We start from the raw sequence: 18,891 nt of genomic DNA, 5'->3' as shown, positions 1-18,891 counted from the left end.
TAATTAACCTATCAATCTGATATCAATGACGTGCCGCTAGGCAGGTGGAAGACAGGGCGAAAGTATCACGGATACGATTCAAGAGCTGGACTGACGTTTCTTGGTCGCGGCGAGACCATTAACGGAATTTCAATCTTCTATCTCCCACCTACACAGGGAGAGATGATCATCGTAATAAAATCAATTATATTGTCGAATTTATAAAGTGCTACGTATTATAAACCTGATATTTACAATTTTTCTGTGCTGTTACCTTGAGAGACATTTGCTTACTTTTAAGAGTGTTCGGAAGTGAGGAGGCAATCTGTGACAGAGGTAGAGTATGCTCTTAGCCCTCTGGAAAATATGAGTTTAATATTCTAGGGACGCGGCAGATAATAAGCTGATAAGAACAAATTTTTCTGCCTGATGAGAGACTACTAACATGAAACGTAGTCTATGCGATAGCGTTGTACAGAGTTTTCACGACAGGTAACTATACCTTAGCGCTGTATGGCCATTTCTTCTGTCTTCAAAAATGACCTGCATAAAATGGAGGAGTCTACATTTCACGTAATAAATTCGACGTATATTGATAAAATTTCTTTAAAGTCAGTACCGCGGTTAGACTGTTGTTTATTTGCAGTGCTACATTTACACTTACACAATCATTATTTCGGCTTCAAAGTGCCATTATCAAGTGAAGCCGAAATAATTATTGTGTAAGTGTAAATGTAACACTGCAAATAAACAAGTCTAACCGCGATACTGACTTTAAATAACTATATTATGATTGTGGCCCCGCATTATGGAAAAAAATTATATACTGACAAAATATCTCCGTTTCGGATTTTTTGAAAAAGATCAGTCTGTGTCAGGTGTGAAGCTGCAGTTAGTCCAAACTGCGTCGCATTTTTGCCACGGTCAGAAGTGGAAGTGGTCACGAGTATTTTGAGCGATCGAAAGTTGATGCTTATGGCCTTCGCGGCTCACAACTGATCTGGCGGGCCTGCTCTTCAGATACACAATACACTCGGTAGATAGCACTGGATTAGATTGGAGGTGACTGGTCATATTTCGTTTTCGTCTTGAGACACCATGTTCAGGTAAGATAATGAGGACTGCATTCGTATAAATGTATCATACAGTATATATTTCCCATATTTCTGTTGGCTCGGATGCTACTTGCAACTTGTAAATAGGTGTTAGTGTGTTTCATTCCCAAATGATGCTGCTACAAGGTGTTAAAGGCGCAGTGGGACAACGGGTCGCTGTTATTACCCATCATTATGTTCCGCCCAGCAGCACCTATTCAGTTGTACATCGGCAGGAGGTTACTCCCACGTACTTCAGTGATAGCTTGCTGCCCGGTCTTTATTATGCGTCCTTCCCATATAGGACTATTGGCTAGACTGGCTGGAGCAACTCCCTTGTGCTAGACTAATGGCGAAAATATCCAGTCTATATCAGGCTGCTACTGCTCCATCAATGGCAACTACCCCTGTCCAACTTAAATTGTTTAAGTAAACAACATTACGCACTGCGTACAAAATAAGACTTAAGTCCATCCTATCTGGCCGCCCAGCACAGAGTCCTTTTCTGCCCAATTTCCAGATAGCACAGGGGAATGGGGTGGGGGTAAGGGGGAGGGGACAGGGGAGTGGGGAGTTGGCAAACTGAGGAGGGCCAACAGTGCCGGCAGTAGGTCAGCTGGTCTTCAAACCTCAAAGTGAACACACAAAATTTGATGTTCCCACCAATAAATTTGAATTCTCCCCCCCCCCCTCTCCCCATTTTTTGAATTTCCCACCATTTCCACAGGTGGGGAGGGACCACGTTTCAGCTGGAGAAAACCATGATCTCATCAGGGGGTGGTGTAATTAATATCTCGATTAATTAATTTGGATAATTAATTTGATATAAAAGTGGTGCAGAATGCAGTTTGCTCTACTACTACCAATATGCCTAACATCGGTTTACTGCAGAATTCTTGTTCACTTTCTCAATTCGAATATAATAAATTTTCGTGAGACCAAGAATCTTATGTCCACGAATCAACATGGTTTTGGAAAGTATTGCTCGTGCTAAATTCAGCTGCCTTATAACAGTTAGGCTCTGTATTTCTAGATTTCCGGAAAGCGTTTGACACGGTGCCCCACTGCACGATCTTAAAGAAGGTACAAGCATGTGGAACAGGTTCACAAATATGTGAGTGGCTCGAACACTTATTAAGTTGTAAAATCCAGTATGTTACCCTCGACAGGGAGTGTTCATCAGAGGCAAGGGTACAGTCAGGAGTGCCTCAGGGAAGTGTGATAGGACCGCTGCCATTCTCTATAGACATAAATGATTTGGCGGACAGGGTGGCCAGCAATCTGCGGTCGTTTGCTGATGATGCTCTGGTGTACAGTAAGGTCTCGAAGTTGAGAGACTGTAGGAGGATACAAGATGACTTATTACACAAAATTTCTAGTTGCTTTGATGAGTGGCAGCCAGGTGGAAATGCAGAAAAATTTAAGTTATTGCAGATGAGGGAGAAACACAAACCTGTAATGTTCGGATACAGCGTTAGTAGTGTCCTGCTTAACACAGTCAATTCGTTTAAATATCTGAGTGTAATGTTGCAAAGCGATATAAAATGGAACAAGCATGTGATGATTGTGGTATGCAAGGCGAATGGCCGACTTCGGTTTGTTGGGAAAATTCTAGGAATGTGTGGTTCGTCTGCAAAGGAGACCGGATATAGGACGCTAGTGCGATCTATTCTTGAGTACTGCTCGAGTGTTTAGGATCCGTTCCAGATCGGATTTAAAGAAGACATCGAAGCAAATCAGAGGCGGGCTGCTAGATTTGGTAGTGGTACGTTCGAACAACTGGGGTGCACTCAGCCCTTGTGAGGCAAACTGAGGAGCTACTTCACTGAGAAGTAGCGGCTCCGGTCTCGTAAACTGACATACGGCTGGGAGAGCCGTGTGCTGACCACATGCCCTTCCATATCCGCATCCAGTGACGCCTGAGGGGTGAGGATGACACGACGGCCGGTCGGTGCCGTTGGGCCTTCAAAGGCATGTTTGGACAGAGTTTAGGTTTTTTTTTAAGTTTATGTTCAAACAACACGCAGGTATTACGGAACTCAAAAGGAAATCCCTGGAGAGAAGTAGACAAAAAAAATTGCGTGTGAAATCTTATGGGACTTAACTGCTAAGGTCATCGGTCCCTAAGCTTACATACTACTTAACCTAAATTATCCTAAGGGCACAAACACACACACCCATGCCCGAGGGAGGACTCGAACCTCCGCCGGGACCAGCCGCACAGTCCCTGACTGCAGCGCCCTAGACCGCTCGGCTAACCCCACGCGGCAGGAAGGAGACATACTTTTCGAGGAACACTGTTTAGAGAACCGACATTTGAAGGTGACTACAGAACGATCGTGCCGCCTCCAACATACATTGCGCCGAAGGACCATGAAGATGAGATAGGAGAAACTAGGGCTCATTCGGGAGGACGACGCTTCAATCCCGCGTCCGGCCGTCCTGATTTAGGTTTTCCGTGATTTCCCTAAATTGCTCCAGGCAAATGCCGGGATGGTTCCTCTGAAAGGGCACGGCCGACTTCCTTGCCCGTTCTTCCCTAATCCGATGAGACCGATGACCTCGCTGTCTGGTCTCCTTCCCCCAGAAACAAAAACAACAAACTAGGGCTCATACGAAGGCACACAGACAATCATTTTCCCTCGCTCTATTTGCGAGTGGAACAGGAAAAGAAATGGCTGGTAATGTTACGAGATACTGTACTGTGGATTGTTGAGTATCTATGTAGATGTAGACTGGCTTGTCAGAGTTGCCATCCAATGTCTGATAGCAATCCATATAGTTCAAGTCTTGTCTCGTATTGCGATCTACTCCCCAAATACCAGCGTTGTAGATTTAGTTGCAACATCTGCGTGCCCTTCAGAGTGATCGCGTTATTTGTTCCTTTGGAAAGCGGAAATTTTATTTGACTAAAGACCACTGTTAGTTCTTGTTAATTTGTTACTGCTTGGCCATGTTTGTCACACTTGTCACAAAACCGTCTATGAATATACTATTTGCTCCATTAGAGAGATAAAGCTAGATGATATTTATTGTGGTTCTGTGCTGCCAACTCCCTTATGGCCACTGACATGTTTAAAACGATATATCATCTTCAACGGCGTTGCAGTTGTCTGTTCCACTGTATTCACAGCAATACCGCAAAAAGCCTCCTTAAATTTCATGAGGTAGAATTTACAGTTAACTGATAGAAGTCTTGGTCCACATCACATGTAACAACCTTGGAAAATTAGTGAAAACCCAAAAAATGGCAAGAAAGGTCAGATAGCAAATTAGAGCCTCTGTCTATAAGGTGCCGTTGCATGGGGAGGAGTTTAACACGTGAGGTGAAGCATCGAAGGTATTTCCGACGACGCTGTCGTCCTGCGTAACTTCTAACTAGTCTCTCTTGATGTGATCCCAAATACATTCATGTTAAATTGTTATCAGTTTCTCTACCCCGTTAGGTGTACGTTGCTAAGAACGACGGCATGCTTCCACTTGGAAGTTGGTGCAAGATGTATCTTTAGGAAGTAAAGATACGACTCTGCACCCATTGTCGATAAGAATAGAGTCTTTCGGAATTATTGGAGAGCGGCGTTGTCCTCAGACAGTGTTCATTATTGAAACTCGTTAATGCCAATCATCTCTATATATCAGCAGCTACATATCGTCTCAATGATTTCTCGTCTATAGCACCTTGAATAAAGTGAATGGTTGCTGTACTAATGGTAACGCTATTTCCTTTGCCATTAAGAACAAATCTAAAAGTTGTGGAAGAAGTGTCGGTGAAGGTAATATCCTAATTGGTTGCTCAAATGTCACATCTCCCGATAATGATCCGCTCCAGTCAATAATTTAGTTCGAATATCTTCCACATCAGTAGATGAGTCTGCTAGTTTAGCCTTCTCAATTGACGCCAAATGTCCTGCGGTTTCTTGTGTTATGTTTTGGCTGATGAGTAAAGGCTCTGATAAAAACGTCATCCTCATTCGAAAGCCCCATCATTTCAAAACACGTCTTTCTTCTCAAGCGAAGAATGGAACATGATTTTAAGAGTGTCACCTCTACTGTCTTAGTTTCTATAAAAGTAAGTGATAAATATTACATTAATCCCCTCTGATTAAAGTCTGTCTCATTCCAAGTACTTAAACAGCAGATATTAGTTTATTCCAGGCATTCGGTCCTCTTATCCATGCATGGGCAGTTTGCGGAGATTTGAAACTGATGAGCATAATTTGTGTTTTATTGGTCATAGTGTTGTAACTATCGAATATGTTGAAATGGCATTTGCATCTGAGTTGTGAACAAATGCCTTGTTTTGTTGTAAACAATGTTTTCTGAGTTGACTAGTTACAACATAAAAGAAACAACGACTGACTTTCTTGAAACTTCCTGGCAGATTAAAATTGTGTGCCGGACTCAGACTTGAACTCGGGACCTTTGCCTTTTCTGCAGGCAAGTGCTCTACCGTCTGAGCTACCCAAGCACGACTCACGCCCCGTCGGTAGAGCACTTGCCTGCAGAAAAGGCAAAGGTCCCGAGTTCAAGTCTGAGTCCGGCACGCAAATTTGCCAGGAGGTCTCATATCAGCACACAATCCACTGCAGTGTGAAAATTTCATTCTGGATTCATTTCCTTGTTTTCTGTCCACAGTGTTGATCCCGGTGCTCAAGCTACTGGCAACACAGGTAGAAAGAATTCGACCGTAGTGTTGCTTTCTGCCTCTTTGTGGACTAATACGTAAAGAATGGGATTTATGGGTATGGTGGTTGCCCTCGAAGAAACATCTCATGTGTCTTGGGTGTGGTTTTTGTTGTATTTAACGTTTCGGGACTTTTTGGCATGGAACTTACTACTTTGTGTGTTTGCACTGATTCTAAGCGCAAATTTGGCTGAACTAAATTGTTTTGGAAGTTCCATGTTATGCTTTTTTTCAATTTAAATTCTCATCGGTATGGACCCCTAAGAATTTTGAAGTTTTCACCCTATTTATTATTTCCTCACCATGTGTTACACTTATCGTTGGTATAGAACCTTTAGATGTGCAGAACTGAATATGTTCTGTCTTTTTAAAAACTGTTAGTGCGATCATTCGCAGAAAACCAGTAAATGATACTTTTAAGAACGTTGTTGGCCCATTTTTTCCGTTTCCATACATATTCTTGGATTGATTCCAACATTAGTGTCATGTGCAAAAAGTACTAATTCTGCTTGTTGTATACTAGACAGAAGATAGTTAACATATGTGATGAACAGTATTGGAACTAAGATTGAACCTTGAGGAACATCATATGTGCTTTCTCCCCGGTCATAATTATGTCCCTGGACTACATTGCTGGAATTACTGAGTGCATCTTCTTGCAAATTTTTCTGTTAGATATTACATTACCCATTGGTTGTCTATACCATCAGTCCCATAAAACGTAAATTTATCTAGGAAAATAGTGTGTTCCACACAGTCAAATGCATTAGATAGGTTACAGAAAATACCAGCCAGAGCTATTTCATTATTTAATGCTTATAAAATCTGGTAAGTGAACATGTAAATTGCATTGTCAGTAGAGCAGCCCTTCTGAAGCCAAAGCTGAGATTTTCTAGGGATACTATTGTCGCTACCATGAAATACTATTCCAGAATAGATCATTTTCTCAAAAATTTTGGAGAATGATGTCAGCAATGAATCAGGTCGGTAGTCATTGAAATCCCTCCACTTTTCTTAAATTGGTCTGTAAATTTACCATAATATCCTACAAATTTTCCTGATCATTTTGATGTTTATCCTCTGGCGTGGAAACATGAATGTATTTGGTTGGTGAATGTATCGAATATAATTCGAGCGTTGTATGGCTCTACGTCTTAATTTTGAAAGAATCTGCGTTGTCAGCTGTGCTGTAGTGAGTTCCAACTGCAAGCCTGTGTGTGTTACGTAGTCTCTCATTTCGCCAGCAGAATGCGCCACTTTCCATCAGAGCAAACTTGTAAATTAGCATTCTGTTGGGATATTTTACCTTTCGTGTAGTATATTTCGCATGATAGTATCTCTTCGTCAGTATTCGTGCTCAACTATTTCGTAGCTGCAGAATCATTGAGTGCACTACTAAAGCACAAGCCGCTACGTCTTGTGCCCTATCATGATTTCAATAAGCACCTATCAAGCGTAGAGTTCAGCAACTTGATGCGTTCTTGTTCAGCATGGCGGAGTGCGAGATTTAAGTAGTTCGAAGTGTCTCCGTTAGCGAGTGGTCCTCCTTAATGTTTAGGTCGTCTATTTGCTTGATTTTTCATGTCGAATTTAGAGAGCAACCTTTTCGGAACCTCTGTACAGAAGAAGATTTAAGACTATACGACAAACAGCAGTTTATTTGGATTAGAGGCTAGACTAGTGGATTCGGAATACCTACGGTGTTGGCCACGTGCACGGTGCATTATACTCTCCTTAAACAGTATATATCTTGTGGCTTTTGGTAATATACTTTCGTTTACATTTTGAGCAAAAAAATGGTTCAAATGGCTCTGAGCACTATTGGACTTAACTTCTAAGGTCATCAGTCCTCTAGAACTTAGAACTACTTAAACCTAACTAACCTAAGGACATCACACACATCCATGCCCGAGGCAGGATTCGAACCTGCGACCGTAGCGCCTAGAACAGCTCGGCCACACCGGCCGGCCATTTTGAGCAAAAGACTGGAACTTAAATATTACACGTATGTGTACTGTTTTCACACATTTATTCATTAATTAAAAGAATGGTTAATAATTATTTCTGCTACAGAAATTGAAATTCGTGAAACGAGTCAAAGTATCACAAACTGATGTGTCTTTGATGCCAATGTGTGTTGCGATAAAAAAATCGTTCTCCACATCTGAATGCTTCCTCTCTACATATTCCCACTTTGTGGTCGCAGCACAAAATGCACAACATTGACACAACTGTCATGTCTGGCGGTGTGCAGTCACCAATACTTTTGCTATACCCCGACAGTGGGATCTGGCAAGTGGAACATGTGCTATGGCATCAGTATTTCCGTACTTCGTGCTCAAAGTTACAGTATGAGGCAAACGCTACGGTCGCAGGTTCGAATCCTGCCTCGGGCATGGATGTGTGTGATATCCTTAGGTTGGTTAGGTTGAAGTAGTTCTAAGTTCTAGGGGACTGATGACCTCAGATGTTAAGTCCCATAGTGCTCAGAGTTATTTGAATCAGTATGAGGCAAAAGTTGTAGGAGCAGGCAAAGACATACTCCATGTCTCCTTATCTAGTTGGTTCAAGATTTTTGATAACGTGTTGTGGATTTTCTAACTTTCAGCTTCTTCTGGGTGGGCACCACAGCCACGATACATCTAAAGAAAGACATAATTGTTCCATCAGGCCGTATTTTAAAATTTTACTTTATTCAGTCAGTTTGAGTGTAACCCGTGATTAGATATGTATGTCAAGCCAGCAAATTGTTTGATGATGACACACTATTGTAACTGGATTAGCATGTCTAGTTATTAAATTGTGTCGGGTCATGTTGTTTGTATCTGACTGCTGGTGTATTCACAGGAGCGCTGTATGAATAATGTTGTTCATGCAACAATGCAGTTATTTATCATTATGTAAAATGCTCGAGTATCGGTATTTCAGTACTCGCTCCCTATGATTTACGTCAACAGGTCTCACATGAACGGATACGTACTTTGAGTGCAGGAGAAGACGATTTCAATGTGGTCGCGCTTGACTAGACGTCGTAATGATTTTGCGTCATGAGACGCTGTTTTAGTTGGGCTATGTAACTGGTTTTTACGAAACATTCGCTAAACAAACGATATATATATTGTTTTTTAAATGTTTCATGAAAGTAAACTATTTATCTATTTATATATGTAGACTTTTGGCGACCTCTGTGACCGAGCGGTTCTAGGCGCTTCAGTGTAGAACCGCGCGACCGCTACGGTCGCAGGTTCGAATCCTGCCTCGGGCATGGATTTGTGTGATGTCCTTAGGTTAGTTAAGTTTAAGTAGTTCTAAGTTCTAGGCACTGATGACCTCCAATGTTAAATCCCAAAGTGCTGAGAGCCATTTGAACCATATTTTATGTAGACTTTTGGAAGACTATCATCTAAATGTGTGACCATCATCTAAATGTGTGACCAAAAATTTGTAATGGAGCAGGAAATGTTATTTTTAGTTGTTTCAATGTACTTTATATTAAATGTGACTGGTTAATAAAGACGCTGCGATGTCCCCTATTCTACTTCGATGCGCCCGTGGGCGCCCAGTTTAGCATCAAATACTTGGCTTATGTTTAAACACGCAACGGCTACAAGCGACAATAGTGTTCGTATTTGTGTAATTCTTGTACATTTGTTGTTGTCATTCGCAGTATTGATGTCAAAAAAGGAGCTTACACGCACGCACATGTAAATCGTAACACGCGCATTGGCTGCGACGTGCTCTAGTATGTGAGGCCATCAATAGCTTTCTGGTGTTGCCTATGTTGACCTCCGGTTTGATTTTGACTTGGGAAGAGGCGCGCGTGGATTGTGGCATTCATTCTGCAAACATTAATAAAGCAGGTGTTGAGACTTCGGTGTTTAGTGTTAAATTCGGACACTGCCAGTGCAAGTACGTTTGTATTCTAATAATTAATGTGTGTTGCAATTGAACCTTTTATTGTAATTCAACTTTTGTATACCCCGTTCACTGACAACCATGTTCTGTTTTTGTAGTCTCAGTAAGCCAGGTTTGAAAACGAATGTATAAGGCTTCAAACTACTCGCCTAATATAAATGCTGCAACAGTTGACAGAATTTTTAATAAACGCTTTAAGAAACTGAAAGTTGCTGGTTTCCAGTCAAAACAAACTTCGAAACAAAAAAGTACTGCTAATTTCGAGTTAGGATCGTTCTCAAGTACATTTACAAGGAATACGTATACAAAGAATACGTATACAAAGGAAACAAAAGAAAAATTCGGAGTAAGTATTAAAATCCATGGAGAAGAAATAAAAACTTTGAGGTTCGCCGATGACATCGTAATTCTGTCAGAGACAGCAAAGGACTGGAAAGAGCAGTTGAACGAAATGGATAGTGTCTTGAAAGGAGGATACAAGTTGAACATCAACAAAAGCAAAACGAGGATAATGGAATGTAGTCGAATTAAGTTGGGTGATGCTGAGGGACTTAAAGTAGTAAAGGAGTTTTGCTATTTGGGTAGCAAAATAACTGATGATGGTCGAAGTAGAGAGGATATAAAATGTAGACTGGCAATGGTAAGGAAAGCGTGTCTGAAGAAGAGAAATTTGTTAACATCGAGTATAGATTTAAGTGTCAGGAAGTCATTTCTGAAAGTATTTGTATGGAGTGTAGCCATGTATGGAAGTGAAACATGGACGATAAATAGTTTGGACAAGAAGAGAAGAGAAGCTTTCGAAATGTGGTGCTACAGAAGAATGCTGAACATTATATGGGTAGATCACATTGAATAGAAATGGGGAGAAGAGGAGTTTGTGGCACAACTTGACAAAAAGAAGGGACCGGTTAGTAGGACATGTTCTGAGGTATCAAGGGATCACAAATTTAGCATTGGAGGGCAGCGTGGCGGGCAAAAATCGTAGAGGGAGACCAAGAGATGAATACACTAAGCAGATTCAGAAGCATGTAGGTTGCAGTAAGTACTGGGAGATGAAGCAGCCTGCACAGGATAGGGTAGCATGGAGAGCTGCATCAAACCAGTCTCAGGCCTGAAGACCACAACAAACAACGTATGCAGAGGCTGTTAATAATGCTAAAATACGAGCTGGGGAACCGATGTCTTCCTTCGCCTGCTGCACATCTTTCCACTGACTGACTGACTTCCCCCGCCTGCTGCACATCTTTCCACTGACTGACTTCCTCCGCCTGCTGTACCTCTTTCCACTGATCGAATGACACTCTCCGTATGCCTGGGATGACGCCCCGCTCTCCTCGCTGTTGCAGAGCGGGCAGCGGACACGGCCCGCGCCATGGCGCCGCCGCTGACGGCCGCCGGCGAGGCGGCGCTGCAGGCGTTCCAGCGGCGCAAACTCAGCTTCCCGCTACAGTCGGCGCATGCGCACCACAGCCACGCCGCGCTGCTCTCCGACCGCTCCGGCACCGCCTCAGCCTCTGTCGCCGGTACGCTAACCACACACTAATTACCACTCAGTTTTACTTGTAAACTACAGTAGCTTTTCCGGAATAGAGCACGGCAGCGGTGTGAGCAGCACCTGTTCCCCACCAGTAGTTTTGCGGGCGGCTCGGCTTTCTTGGCCAACCGTTCTCTCACACGTGTGACGCTGGCGAGAACTCGCCGAGTGCGAGCCAGCACGCTTGAGTCCTGCCACGGGACGAGGCAGCTAACCTTGACGTGGACATACAACCTCACGAGATTAGAATTAATTTAATACCTTCAGCTGCTGACGGGCATTGATACACCGGGTGATCAAAAAGTCAGTACAAATTTGAAAACAGAATAAAACACTGAATAATGTAGATAGAGAGGTACAAATCTACAAACATGCTTGGAATGACATGGGGTTTTATTAGAACAAAAGAAAAAAATACAAACGTTCAAAAAATATCCGACAGATGGCGCTTCATATGATCAGAATAGCAATAATTAGCATAACAAATTAAGACAAAGCAAAGATGATGTTCTTTACAGGAATTGCTCAATATGTTCACCATCATTCCTCAACAATAGCTGTAGTCGAGGAATAATGTTGTGAACAGCACTGTAAAGCATGTCGGGAGCTATGGCGAGGCATTGGCGTCGAATGTTGTCTTTCAGCATCCGTAGAGATGTCGGTCGATCACGATACACTTGCGACTTCAGGTAACCCCAAAGCCAATAGTCGCAGGGACTGAGGTCTGGGGACCTGGGAGGCCAAGCATGACGAAAGTGGCGGCTGAGCACACGATCATCACCAAACGACGCGCGCAAAGGATCTTTCACGCGTCTAGCAATATGGGGTGTTTTTTTTTTGTTATAAAACTCCACGTCATTCCAAGCATGTGTGTCAATTTTTACCACTCTGTCTACATTATTGGGTGGTTTATTAAGTTTTCAAATTTATACTGACTTCTTGATCACCCGGTATATCAACGGGAACAGGTGAAAATGTGTGCCCCGACTCGAACCCGGGGTCTCATGGTTACATGGCAGACTCTCTATCCACCTGAGCCACCGAGGGCACAGAGGGACTAACTCTCGCACGACTCCCGCGAGGCCCACATTCTCACCTTGTATGTCCACACACTACATTCGTAGTGCCCTACCCCAACACACTCATTACTCGTGGAAGACATTCTTACCAAGCCCCATAAGAGTTCTGGGAATATGAGTGCATCTCCAGAGAAGAAGAAGGTCATGGCCGGTACTGCCGGAACTATATACTTACATGGATATGGTGTCTGTTCTTTCGGACATGTTCGAGTAATGAGTAAGCTGGGATGGGACACTACGAATGTAGTGTGTGGACATACAAGGTGAAAATGTGCGTCCCGCGGGATTCTTGCTCGAGATAGTCCCTGCAGTCGCACTATCCTCTGTTCCCTCGGTGGCTCAGATGGCCATGTAAGTAGCAGATTCAGGGTTAGAATCCCGTTCGGGGCACACATTTTCACCTGTCCCCGTTGATATATATCAACGCCCGTCAGCACCTGAAGGTATTAAATTAATTCTAATTTCGTTCTAGTCGGCCGCAGGTCATCACTGGTGTCTGTTCTTCCGGACATGTCCGACATCCATATAAGTATAAACCTCGCGAGGGGCAGCGTGGTCGGCACCCGGGGCGACCTAGTTAACCGATTTTCACTTCCAGCGCTCTCCAGCGGCCGTCGTCGGCTTTATGTGGCTCGCAAACCACACAGTTCCTTTACAAAACGGGATGCGCGTGAAGTAGCTGCGTATCGCGAAGATGATTGTGGAATCGTAGATGGCTTGAACAGCGAACTGCTGGTAGAGGAACATCATATAATGCTGTACAATGATCTGGTATAAAATAGCATTTCCACCCCATTTTCGGTTTCGACCGTGCGGCCTGAGGCGTTTGTTAGTTTTGTTAGTTTAATTAGTGTGTAAGCCTAGGGGCCGACGAACTCGGCAGTGTGGTTCCATAGTCCTTACCACAAATTTCCAAATTTTTTTCTGTTTCAAGTTGAATATAGTTAGGGTATGACATCTAGTATCACTTTGCGCATGCATAATCTCCACATTCTCTCTGTTTCATTGACTACCAACACTCTGAAATAAAGTTGTTTACCACATATATTTCAAGATTAAAATTCGTTTCGTACTTAATTTCATTAGATTGGAAAAAGATATGTTTTCGAAGCTGCTCAGCACCGTTGAAAAATATATATACCTGCAAGATATAAATATAAACCAATCCATAAACCCAGAGAGAGCCATATATAGGGTGTTCAAAAAGTTGTGTCGATTACTTTGAGAGGTGGCACAAGAAAAATAAGTCCACTAAACATGAGTTGGTGAATTCATACTTTCTGGGACAAGTCCAATAAACTTGGGTCCTGGAATGCATACTTCCTGCAATCACAAGTCACCTGCCCTCCAGTGATTGCCGTATGACTTCTCCAAACATATCGCTAATACTTGCTTGTTGCTCGGACCTACCAGTAACAGGTGTAGCAGCCCGCGTCTGGACTGCTTCGATGTCTCCCTTTAATCCGACCTGGAAAGAACCCCGAACACTCGAGACAGTACTCAACAACGGGTCGCACCAGTGTCCTATGTGCGGCGTCCTTTACGGAAGAACCACACTTCCCGAAAAATCTCCCAATAAACCGAAGTCGGCCATTTGCCTTCCATAGTAGAATCCTTACATGCTCGTTCCATTTCATATTGCTTTACAACGTTACGCCTTGGTATTCAATCGATGTGACTGTGTCAAGCAGGACACTACTGATACTACATTCGAACATAATGGGTTTGTTTTTGCTACTCATCTGCATCAACTCACATTTTTATACATGTAGAGCTTGCCACTATTCACCACACTATCAATTTTGTACCGTGTTCAAAGATTTGGAGGTCAGTACGCCAGTGCAGCATTGACTCCCCACGTTGTACCCTTCTACAGTCCAACGACGATACCTCCCATTACACCACAGCATCATCTGCTGACAGCAGGAAAATGCTGCTTACCCTGTCTGAAGGATCGTTTACGTATATAGAAAATAAGTGTTCCTATCACACTTACCTGGAACTCTCCTGACTATACGCTTGTCTCTGATGTACACTTACTGTCGAGGACAACGTACTGGGTTCTGTTACTTAAAAAGTCTTCGAATCACTCATATACCTGAGAATCTATTCCGTATGCTTGTACCTTTGTTAACAGTCCCCAAATGTCACCGTATCAAATGCTTTACGGAAATCTAGGACTATGGTGCGCTTCACCCATGGTTCGCAGAAGCTTACGTGATAAAAGGGCAAGCTTAGTTTCGCACGAGCGATGCTTTCTGAAAGCATGCTGATCTGAGGGAAGAAGCTTCTCAGTCTCAAGAAAATTTACTATATTCGAACTGATCAAGGATTCTGCAGAAAACCGTAGTTAGGGACATTGGTCTGTAATTTTGCAGCCGGCCGCGGTGGGCAAACGGTTCTAGGCGCTTCAGTCAGGAACCGCGCGACCGCTACGGTCGCAGGTTCGAATACTGCCTCGGGCATGGATGTGTGTGATGTCCTTAGGTAAGCTAGGTTTAAGTAGCTCTAAGTTCTAGGGGACTTATGACCACAGATGTTGAGTCCCATAGTGCTCAGAGCCATTTGAACCATTTTTTTAATTATTTTGACTTAAATATGGGACTTCATGCTGGCCGAGAAATTCGCGGTAAACGCGAGATAAGGAGCCAATGCCGTAGAGTACAAAGGAACACATTGTACTGGTCGTAGGGCAAAAAGAGACCAGGCACGTGTAGTCGGCGTTCCACAACGGACCATGACATTTCCTATCTTGTAGTTATGTTAAATGTGGTGGGAAACCGCACCTGTTGTTTCACGTGACCCCTTCTTGCCTGCTGCTGGTGTAGGTGGACCATGGTGAACCACCTCCTCTCCTTTAGGGAGCCTCTGTTTCGGAACCCCCCTACGTACGTAAAATAATGCAGTGCGCCATATCAAACTCCTGAGACACTGTCGTCACACGCCGCCCCTCTGCCAGTTCCCCGATGATTCTTTCCCTTGTGGAGTCATCTCAATGTTCTCCACAGATCACATAGTAATGAAGACCACCAGCACAGCGCGCGCACACACACACACACACACACACACACACACACACACACACACAATCTCTTCCCCGTCCTTCAACTGCCTCGTGTTGTGAGGCAGCCCGATTTGGCGCTATGTCACGCTGACCTCACGAAATATGACGTTCAGCTTTTTGTGCACGACTGGGAGATCTCTGGCAACACCCGCTAGCACTTTCATTCAGTTCTAGCTCGTCAAGTTTTGCAGAGCAGTGTCCGTTTCCAGACTTAATAAATGTGACAGCGTCAGTACTGAAAAGCATGGTGTGCCTCACGGCGACGTGTTTCGGCAGGCGGCGGGGAGCTGTCGTCGCTGGCGCGGCGGCGCTTCAGCAACGTGAGCGACGCGGTGTCGCGGAAGCTGTCGCACACCATCGGCTGGCTGAACGCGCCCGCCTGCGACATCGTGGAGCAGGGCCGCGCCCTCTGCGCCCACTACATCCGCGCCCGCCTGCGCCGCTCCGGGCTCTCCACGCGCAGGTACGTCCCGCCTCCAGAGGGGCACAGGCTGCGGGCTGCAGGCTGCAGGCTGCAGGCTGGCTGTGGCACGCCCGTCGCCGACCTGCCTGCCTGCCGGCTTAAGGCCAACTCACACTGGCCGTCACGGCACAGTGTATTCACAGTCCGTCACATCATGGCACGGCACGGCACGGCACGGAACGTCAAGTCACGTGGTCCCAAATCCTATGCCTGTCGTCCACGTTTTCCTTTTCTTTTTTTCTGCGGAAATTGCGATCTTCGCAAGATGATTTTCAGCTGTTTTTACGCGCGAAGTGCACGTACTCAACGCGTTAGCTTATATACGTGGATGCAGGACTGTACATTTATACGAAAATTCAATTTATTGGACTCAAATGGTATCCACCTTGCAGGGATAGCTTGTATATTAGAGAAGAAAGATAGAAGTGCAAAACAACACAAAAAGGGCGAGTGTCCGAAAAAGTGTCATTACGTGGTGCAGAAGGGCAATTTCACATACTATATAAGGCTCGAGGAAAAGGAATCAGCATTCTATATTTTAGAAAGTCGGCGCGTCAGTTTTTTTTTTTTTTTTTCATTTGTTACGTCAAATTGCACTCAGAATTACTGAAAGGAACACAGTCTTACAACCTGCCATCACATCACATGAAAAATTAGTTTGTTTAAGGTCAAGTTTAGTTCCTATTCCAGTGCAAATTTTTGTGCAATAGTCATATCTCCCTCAGTGCCTTTTCCTTCAAGATTTATAGGTTTCTTTACATCTTGTATTTGGCTTTTAATAGTTGAAAAATGGTTCAAACAGCTCTGAGCAGTATGCGATTTAACATCTGAGGTCGTTAGTCCCCTAGAACTCAGAACTACTTAAACCTAACTAACCTAAGGACATCACACACATCCATGCCCGAGGCAGGATTCGAACCTGCGACCGTAACGGCCCCGCGATTCCAGACAGAAGCGCCTACAACCGCTCGGCCACCAGCGGCCGCCTAATAGTTCAAGTGTCTTATTTGTACTGGGGTGGCAAGTGAAACCATGTAATATTGACCACCGATGCTCGCAAAACTGTTTGACACACAATCCAGGAAGCTACTCAACAATAAACAACCCTGCCATGAGAACATATTGAAACAAACAACTTTCAATCTCTAAATCTTTCAGTCCATTTTCTTATGAAATACTACAAATGCCTGACAACATTAAATTCCACCTATTAATCAATCTGTTTCTACCGCAACACTTTCTTTGCTTCTAGTTGCACCCATAATACAATCTATTACATTGTCATATATTAAATGTGGCATCGGTATCTATAAAAGTCGCTTTTTAAAATGTAATAGAGGGCAAGTAATTTAATACGCCATATCGCCAAATTCAGATTGCTACCCCACTGCTTCACTTAATCTTTCTACATTTATTATACATTTTAACGGAAGAAATATTGAAACGAAACAGTTTATAAAAAATACCGAACAACAAACAATTGATATCAACCGCAAAAAAAACACGACGAAATGAAATATGGAGATCTTCACATGGCCGCGTATCACGAGGAAATGAATTTGGGGCTCACGTGATCAACAACGGAGTGTGAAGTCAACCCTCAAAACTTTCTTCCCGAGAAACTTTGACGGTGACGTGACGTGACGTGACGTGACGTGACAGGACGGGACGGCTATTGTGGATGCAGCCATTTGAAATGCGTTGTAGACTGTTTTTACGGGACGTGACGTGACGATATGGCGACCAGTGTGAATTGGCCTTCAGTCACTCGCCGGCGAGCTAGGAGCCTCTGCTGTATTGCGTTCTGTAAAGCCCTGTAATTTTCCTTTTCTGCTGTTATTTCGATTAATTACGCAGGGGTGGTTGGCCACGGTTTCAATTGAACTTTACTATAGTGCCAGTTAATCCCTTTAATTTCTCTTCAGTCATATTGAAAGTCAATCAGTACGGAGAATCGGGACCCATTCGAGCTGGTGTATCGAATGTATGACACGGCAGATTTCAACAGAAAGAATGCGGAAATCGGACATAGCTAATCGCAACTGCATACGGAAGCGACGAATGCTTTCTCTAGATCACGGATCTTAAGATGTCGGATTTACGATTGCTGAGTAACTAGGAGAAAACTGGACCAAGTTCAGAAGCTACTGCGGAGAAGATGAAGGAATGGTTTCCATTTTAATGAACGGAAGGAAATTTAAGGGGCTAGCCCTCTTTAAACACATGAAAAGTAGGTGATTTTCTGACTTTTTCAAGTAAAATATTCACTATTCGCGAAAGGATAGAATGCAAAAACTGCAGCAGAAGAGACGCAGACCGCTAAATAAACACAGATCTATTTGTGCAAGAGGACAACATTAAGGACATACATGTAATTAAAATTCTAAACAGTTCTGGTGCCCTGCAGGAAGAGGGAAATGATGTAGACAAGTTATGGCCTAAGGTCAAGATCGAAGGCAAACACCCTGGAGATGAAGTGCTGAAACCATTCGAGGGAAGGACGAGTAGGCGATCGTTTATCGATAACCGTAGAGATGCAGTCAACAAGAGAAAAACGGCTAAAATGTTACGGCTGACAAATGAATAAGAAGAAAGAATAAGGTTTGGATACATGGAGGCAGCCAGAGAAGCAAGAAAGGATCTCCGAAGAGGAAAGCGAGAGTATGCAAACAGCAAGATAAGACTGGCATAAAAGGACCGAATAGTAGGCAATACGACAGACTTTTAAAGAACAGTCACGTTCTTCAAGAGAGGATATAAAGCGAGGATTGACGTGATCAAAGGTCAAGCAAGGCAAATGATAACAGATGAAACGAAGGCTGTGAAGGAATGGAGAAACTATTCTGAAAATTCCCTGAATGTGGGCGACACCATCAATAGCGTTATGACAACAGCGTCATGTTAAGAAGAAGAAGAAGAAGAAGAAGAAGAAGAATTGTAAAGAGAAGGCAGAGTAACAATACCGACAACGGAGAATGAACTGCCGTACATGGAAGAGGAAGTCATAAAAATGCTGAAGAGAGAAAAGGCACCAAGAATAGATGGAATATCTGCCGAGACGCTGAAAGATATATCCTAC

The 18,891-nt window shown here is 43.6% G+C and overlaps 1 protein-coding gene across 3 annotated transcripts in view; it reads left to right on the top strand.

Moving 5' to 3' along the window:
• Positions 1–18,891, top strand: part of LOC126334657 (bcl-2-related ovarian killer protein-like) — a 229,527-nt gene that overhangs the window by 142,714 nt on the left and 67,922 nt on the right. For all 3 annotated transcript variants that reach the window (XM_049997108.1, XM_049997107.1, XM_049997106.1), the window contains exons 2-3: positions 11,019–11,195; positions 15,626–15,812. In XM_049997108.1, coding sequence (XP_049853065.1) covers positions 11,045–11,195; positions 15,626–15,812 — 338 coding nt within the window. In that variant the 5' untranslated portion in view covers positions 11,019–11,044. The remainder of the gene's footprint in view (positions 1–11,018; positions 11,196–15,625; positions 15,813–18,891) is intronic.

This window comes from Schistocerca gregaria, chromosome 2 (genome assembly GCF_023897955.1).
Source record: "Schistocerca gregaria isolate iqSchGreg1 chromosome 2, iqSchGreg1.2, whole genome shotgun sequence".
Lineage (NCBI taxonomy): Eukaryota > Metazoa > Arthropoda > Insecta > Orthoptera > Acrididae > Schistocerca > Schistocerca gregaria.
The sequence above is the reverse complement of the archived record's forward strand: the minus strand, read 5'-3'. Positions and strand labels throughout refer to the sequence as shown.